Consider the following 7,591-nt stretch of genomic DNA (forward strand, 5'->3'; position numbering starts at 1 on the left):
ATTTCATTGTATGGGCTGCTAAGTTAAACCAGCATGTATATTATAAAGGTATCATGACTTCCAAATTTGGGTCTAAGGATATGTTGCTTTGGAAAAGAGGTTCTTCTCTTATTTCCACAGAGGATGAGAACCTGTGGATTGCTTCCAGACTGGTGTGGTTTGATGAACCAAGAGCCCCTAAAAGGTCACCTTGAACACCCCTCAAAAAATTACTTGACCCAATAAACAGCAGGAAGCAGTTTGGAGAATAACTATGCCCATATTCCCAAATATTGTCTATAAATGGTTTTTTATATGTTAAGGGGGATATGCTGTAGAGATTTGCATTGGTATGGATCTTGGTTTATTGATGCAAATTTAAGGTCAATCTTGTTATATGTATATTTCTGCTCTTGATTAAGGTATTGTGATTGTGTAGTTCATTTTTTTAACTTATACAAAACAATCAACATGTATTTATTTAATATACATTGTAAGGGCTTAAGCAGACTTAAGTTAAAAAGACAAATAAAACAAAAAATAACAGCACAGTATAGAAATCAAGGAGAGGACAGACCATCTAAGAAAAAAGATGACACAAGGAGAAGCTGGACATCTCGTGTCAGGACTCTTGACTGGAGACCTGCTTTGAATAGGTTTCTTGCAGGTACTTCTTAAATGCTGTGGGGTTTTTCCAGAGCTCAGCAGCGTGCGTGTTCAATGGGCTATCTATGTTGGGTTCTCCTAGCAGGCTCTGGATAGACAGCAAGATGATTCTGACATCATATAGTGCAGACCACTTATCCTTGAGGATGTCCAGACAGATGTTGCCCTGGGTGTCTACATTGGGGTGGTAGCAGGGTGTGAGGAACTTCACCGTAGGTGCATTGTAAGGGTAGCCACTGGGGAACTCAAGTGAGAGTTTATACCTCAGGTCTTCATATACTGTGCAGGCTGCTCCATGGATGGTCCCTACCCATTTGAACAGGTTTGTCTGATTCAGGGAAGGCAGAAATCCCTTTGTCACCAGACATCATGAGGGTCATCAGCTCCTGTTGTAGCCTCTTGCCCACAGGGCCCTGGGCAGCACCTCCGCTGGGCTCGGCTCCCTTGCGAACGGCAACACTGGCGGCAGCTGGGTCGCGGTTTTGCGAGGCCATCCCGAGGACGCTGGCAGCGGAACACGAGTGCGGAGACTAAAGAGCAATTGCGGCTGTGTAGTTCATTTTTAAAATGTAATGTATAATTAAAAATTATAGGCTAATAGATAACTATCTATAATAGTAAAGCTTGTGGTCATGTTAGGTAGATTTTCTAGATATACAGAGATGTATTTCAGATGGATAGGCATTCTTCAAACCTTTCAAAGACTACAAAATATGACATTTAAAATGTTTTAAGAGCTTAAGACTTTTCATGAAAGTGAGACACATCTGTTCCTGGCAGCACCAATTACTTCAAGAGGAAGATGGGCATTGAAGAGGCTCCTTATGGAGCTGGTTAGCCATTTGGGCAAGAAACTGCTCTTGTCTGGACTGCTTGACGAGCTGAACATGCAGAACCCACAGAGAAATAACTGCTGAACTTGCCTAAATGTGAGATGGTCCTTCGGGGTTCCTGCTACACAAAAGAGTCTGCCAGACATTCTGCAGAACACATAAGAAAGTGACTGACAAACTGCCAATATAGGCGGAGCTGTCTTTAAAACTTCCTGCTTCATGGAAAAGTCTGCTAGATACTATGGGCCTGTAGGCTGAATATGGATGCCCCAATGGTACAGAAGAACTTTGAGTGACTGTCCAGGCAGCAAGATGTCTCTGTCATTTCTAGAGATTTGGAAATTGCTTACTATGAACTTCCTGTTTACTTAGGTAATATATCCTTCTGGAGTCTTCCAGAACTCCTTCGATGGAGTTGAAGAATTTATAATTATAGTTTTAAATATTGTAACTATAATTCTTACTTGATACCTGTTTTGTTATATGTAATTTTACTATGTTAAAGTTAAAACCTTCCTTTTTTATTTAAGCAGAAAAGAGGAGGTGATATGGAATTTCCCTCTGTATGCTATGAATACCATTGGTGAATAAAGAAACTGCCTTGGCAGGGAAAACTAAATGGAATGCTGGGAAAAAGAAGGGCAGAGTCAGAGAGAAGCCATGGATCCTCCAAAGACAGACACTAGGAACGTTAGCCAGTAAGCCACTGTCACGTGGTGATACACAGATTAATAGAAATGAGTTAAATTAATATGTAAGAGTTAGCCAATAGGAAGCTAGAGCTAATGGACCAAGCAGTGATTTAAATCATATGGTTTCTGTGTGATTATTTCGGGGCCAAGTGGCCAGGAACAAAACAAGAGGCCTCCCTCCAACACATGTGTGGGTGGGTGTTTATGTGTTGGTGCTCAGGTGCACATGCTTGTGTGTGCACATACACGTAGAGGCCAGAGGATGATAACTTCAGATGCTGTTCCTCAGAAACACCCCCACACACCACCTTATTTTGAAACAAGGTTTCTTTTTGCCTGGTACTCCACAATTAGGTGAGTCCCAAGCCTTCCCTTGTCTCACCTTTCTAGTGCTGGGATTCAAGTGTACACCATTATGCTCAGTCATTATTTTTATGTGGGTTCTGGGGTATCAAACTCAGGTCCTTGAACTTACATGGAAAGAGAGTATTTTACCAACTGAGCACCTCCCGAGTCCTTTAAGGTGACTATCTTCTGTTTCCATTTATCTTTCTAATGTGGCTGCTAGAATATTTTTTTAACTAAGAACCAGGGTATAACTGATTGATAACACTCTTGCCTAGCATGCAAGAAGCCCTAAATTCAATTTCCAGCTCCATCAAAACATAATAATAAGTTTCATAAATGGCTTATTTATGTAAATAGCACTGACCTAGATGGAGGGAAAATGATAGTAGATGTGCCACCTTTTAAAAAACTTTTATACAGAAAGTAGTGACAGGTATATGATTCTGAATGCAAAAATCTGCTAATTGACTCACCACAAATAGAGAGACTGGAGGATGCAGCACATGTGAAATCCAGGACTAACAGTGTCTCTGAACTTCACAGCTACATCAAAGGCTGGAAAACAAAAAGAAAAGACCTCAGAACTCCAACATAATTAGATACCAAGCCAAACTATCACAAAGATTCAGGGTCAAGAATGAGAGAGAAGGCTCAAAGGTTTGAAGCCCTTGCTGCTCTTTGAGAGAATCCAAGTTCAGTTTCCGGCATGTGCATCACCAGCAACAGGGAATAAGGCATTCTTTGTGAATGTCAAGTCACACATACACAGACCTAGGCATGTGTTCTCATGTGTGCACACATGCGCGCACACACCTACACACACACACACACACACACACACACACACACACACACTCAAGTAAAATAAATCTCAGCACTTGGGAGGCAGAGGCAGGCAGTTCTCTGAGTTTGAGGCTAGCTTGGTCTACAGGGTGAGCTCCAGGACAGCCAGGGCTACACAGAGAAACCTTGTCTTGAAAAAAACAAATCAAACAATCAACAGTAAAAAAAAAAAAAAAAAAAAAAAAGTAAAATAAATGTTGAGGCTAGATCAGAAGTTAAGAGCACTTACCGCTCTTCCAGAGGACCTGAGTTCCTTCAGTCCTCAGCACCCATGCCAGGTGGTTCATAACCACCTGTAACTTCAGCTCTAGCCTACACACAAACCCCCCTGCACACACACAATGTAGTTAAAAGTTCATTTTACCCCCTACATCACTGTTCAAAAAACTGTTTAAGGAAGTACTCCATCAAACTAGGAAGAGAGAAAGAAAAATAAAAGCATTGAGTTCTGAAGACAGATTATAATAAAAGAAAGAAACAAAGGGAATTCCTAGTTAGTGGTGAAATTAGGTACAAAACAGACCCTGATAGTAACTAACCAGCTAAGAGCAGAAATATCATAGAGGCTAGAAGAGATGTCTACATGGAAAAATGAACAGGACTGATAGATAATCATTTTGAGAGCTTTACAACTAATAAGGACTTGGGGAGTGAATGAGTAGCAGGAACATACAGATCCAAGTAAATAGAAAAACAAGGAGAAGAAAATGTCCTGGAAGAAGGAAGACAGTGGAATTTCAGAAGTTGTTTTTGTAATGTACATATTCATAATAATGTAAACACTGAATTATGATCTAACCATAAATTAGCATCTTACTATATTGGCTAAAGAAGTTATGAGTATATATATAGGATATAGAATAGGGCTATTCTATATTCTATTTGTTTTATCTTGTTTGTATTTTTTATTATACTGTAATTTATTTTGGGTGCTGTGTGCTGGTGTGTTTGCACACCTGTGTGTGTTTATGTGTGTGTGTGTGTGTGTGTGTGTGTGTGTGTATCAGAGGACAGCTTGTAGGAATCAGTTTTCTCCTCCCTCCATATGGGTCCTGAAGACTGAACTGAACTTAGGTCATCAGGCTTGTCAACAAAAACCTTTAATTAGGTTCTCACCAGCCCTAGCTGTATTTTCTTTTGTTTAAATAGTTTAATTGTTCTTTAAGAAGTTCACACAATAAGCTTTGTTCATATTTACTCTCCTTCAACCACCTCATCCCAGATCCACCCCTTGACTTCTCGCCCAGTTTTGTGTCTTTTTCCTCCCATCAATGTCAATTTGTGCTATCCAAATATCCTTGTTACATGTGGCCTTCCACTGGAGCACGGCGGCTTACCAGGGACTACACTCTTGAAGAAAACTGACCCTTTCCTAGCGACTAAGAATTGTCAATAGCTCCTTGTCTATGGATGGGATTTTGTGACCAACTTCCTTCTCCATGCTGGGGTGTGTCTTGGGTTTGCATGGACTTTGAGCATGCTGTCACGACTGCTGAACGTTCCCAAGAGCATCTGCACTGTTGTGTCTGGAAGACATCGTAGTTGTCCACCTCTTCTGACTCCTGCCCCCTTCCCTTCCCTTCTTCCGCAATAATCTCTGTGCCTTTGGAGGAAGAGATGCATATATGTGTTTCATTTAGGGCTGGGCATTCTGCAGTCTCTTATTCTCTGTGTCTTGGCCAGTTGGAGGTCACTATATCACCACCTACTGCAAATCGAAGCTTCTCAGATGAGGCCTGAGAGATGACTTAATCTATGACTATAATGAAGGTCATTAGGAGTTGGCTTAATATTGTAGTCATTTCGCAGAATAACCATAGTATGTTCTTCCCTAGGGTCTATGACCTGTCTACCCTGGGTGGTCAGCTCTAGAATGATGGTAGGTGTGAACTTCATCTTATGGAGTGAGCCTTAAATCTAATTGGAAAGTGGTTGTGTATTTTTACTGTTGGGGAATGTACTTAGGGCTTCACAACACTAGGTAAGTGCTCTGTTACTGAGCTACATATCCAGTCTTGTCATAAGAAAAGATTCTATACTAACTAAAGTAGAATAACAAAAGAGAATTATAGGAAGGGCTGCAGAGAAGGTTCAGTAATTAAGAGCACTTGCTACTCTTTCAGAGGTCCCAGGTTTGGTTCCAAGTACCCATATCACAACTGCCTGTAACTTCAGATCTAATGTCCTCTTCTGAGCTCTACAGATACCTGCATGTATGTGGTATACATACCTGTACTCAGGCACACACACACACACACACATTAAATAAATAAATATTTAAAAATTATCGTGGGAAATTTTTACAGAAGCTAGATGTTGCTTAGAAAAGGGGGAAATAGGAAGAAAAAAACCCTTGGAAGCATAAAGGTAAGGAAATGAGTTCCTATTTCTCATTGTGTAGCATAAACTGACTTTCTGAAAATGTTTATACCTATCACTTTGCTAAAATAAAAGTTGACTTTAAAAGATAGAAAGAAAGTCCAGATCATACAGGGCAAGACTGGGAACCAGCAGTTATTCCAGTTGCCGCCTGCTGGAGAAACTCCATCCGGCCTTACCTCATGACTCACAGGCTCCCATTGTTCCATAACCCTGCCACTCTCCTGCTGTGGGATGTGCATGTGCCCAGGTGGGAAGGGGGCAGCATGAACTCTCTGGTACCCTTTGTTTGCTGTGCTGCTCCACAGCAGTCCCCAGAGGTACAGGCTTCCTTGCCAAGTGTCAGGCTTGGGGCACTGACTGCCAAGAAGGAGCAAAAACAATCTTAAAATACCCCCTCCCCACCCACTGTGGAAACTCAGGATCACATGGTTGAGTGTGACCTTTGAGACCAACTTGTCAACATCTACAATAGGTAAACATCTACTCTTAAGCTGAGTAATTTTAATGACAGAAGACTGAAAAGTGCACCAGGGTTCTTTGCAATGATAAATTTGTGGTATTCCTTGTGGGGCAAGACCTTTGTGTATGCTAGGTCCTCTTGTGTTCATGGCACACACTTTATTGGGCCATCTCCCCAACCCCTTCCATGCCTCTGCTCACTATAACTCAGTGGGGATTAAAAGACTCCCCAAAGATCTTCAGCTACTAGCCAAAGTCTCTTAAACCCACCACCAGGCTTGTGCCCAGGCCATTGGTGACTGTCAGCAAGGGACTGAATACAGAAGGGGAGGAGCAAAACGCAAACTTAGGACCCCTCCCCAGGACATTGCAGCATTCATAGGCTAATTGCCTTCCTTTGTCTGCACAGAACACTAGGATGCTTCCACAGACACTTAGAGTTCAGCCTGCATGCAATGCAATCAAACAGTGACATACCCAGGATCACTTCTGATGCTTTCTGGCCTAGCCCCATCATGGCATCTGCTTCTTGGAGAACCAGAATTAAAATGTAGCACTTCCAACGGGTCATTAAAAAATCCACGATTTCGTGGGCTGTCAGGATGACTTAGCAGCCAAGCCTGATGACTCCAGTCATCCTATTGTCCTCTGACCTCCACTCGTCTGTTTGGCACATGTGTGTTGCCTCCCACATATACAAATAAATAAATAAAATGTAAAGATCTGTGTCTTAGGGTTTCTATTGCTGTGAAGAAACACCATGACCATGGCAACTTTTATTTAAAAAAAAATTTAATTGGGGTGACTAACATTTTCAGAGGTTTAGTCCAGTCTCATCATTGGGAAACATTGCAATGTGCAGGCAGACATGGTGATGGCTTTGTTTTGATCCACAGACAACAGGAAGTGGTCTAAGATACTTGGCATGGCTTGAGCATATATGAGACCTTAAAGCCTGCCTCCACAGTGACACACTTCCTCCAAAAGGTCACACTCACTCTAACATGGCCACACCTTCTAATAGTACCACTCACTTTGGGGGCTATTTCCTTTCAAACCACCACAGTCTGTAATTCCAATTTCTCTCTCTACCTCCACCTCCCACTATGGACATAGACAGACAGACAGACAGACAGACAGACAGACAGACAGACACAAACACACACACACACACACACACACACACACACACAGAAAGAGGCATTATTTGCATCCTCTGGTAAAGAAAGTAAAAGAGATCTTTCCCCTAAGAACCCTTGTAAGGAGCCACGGCCTCTGGTTGAACTATAGCACCCTAGGTTTACCTGAGGATCCTCAATGAGTTTTGCACAAGAAAATTCTCTAAGGATCCAGTCCTGAGATGTATCCAAGTAGCTGCACCTACTAGGG

At 41.9% G+C, this 7,591-nt stretch overlaps 1 protein-coding gene across 1 annotated transcript; it reads right to left on the bottom strand.

Moving 5' to 3' along the window:
- Window positions 1-601: 601 nt before the first annotated feature.
- On the bottom strand, window positions 602-1,139 carry LOC119799903 (ubiquitin-conjugating enzyme E2 C-like). Its single transcript, XM_038309729.1, is given in 2 exon segments — window positions 602-970; window positions 972-1,139. Coding segments are annotated over 2 exon segments (537 nt in total).
- Between the last annotated feature and the right edge of the window lie 6,452 nt (window positions 1,140-7,591).

Source organism: Arvicola amphibius, chromosome 13, assembly GCF_903992535.2.
Source record: "Arvicola amphibius chromosome 13, mArvAmp1.2, whole genome shotgun sequence".
NCBI lineage: Eukaryota > Metazoa > Chordata > Mammalia > Rodentia > Cricetidae > Arvicola > Arvicola amphibius.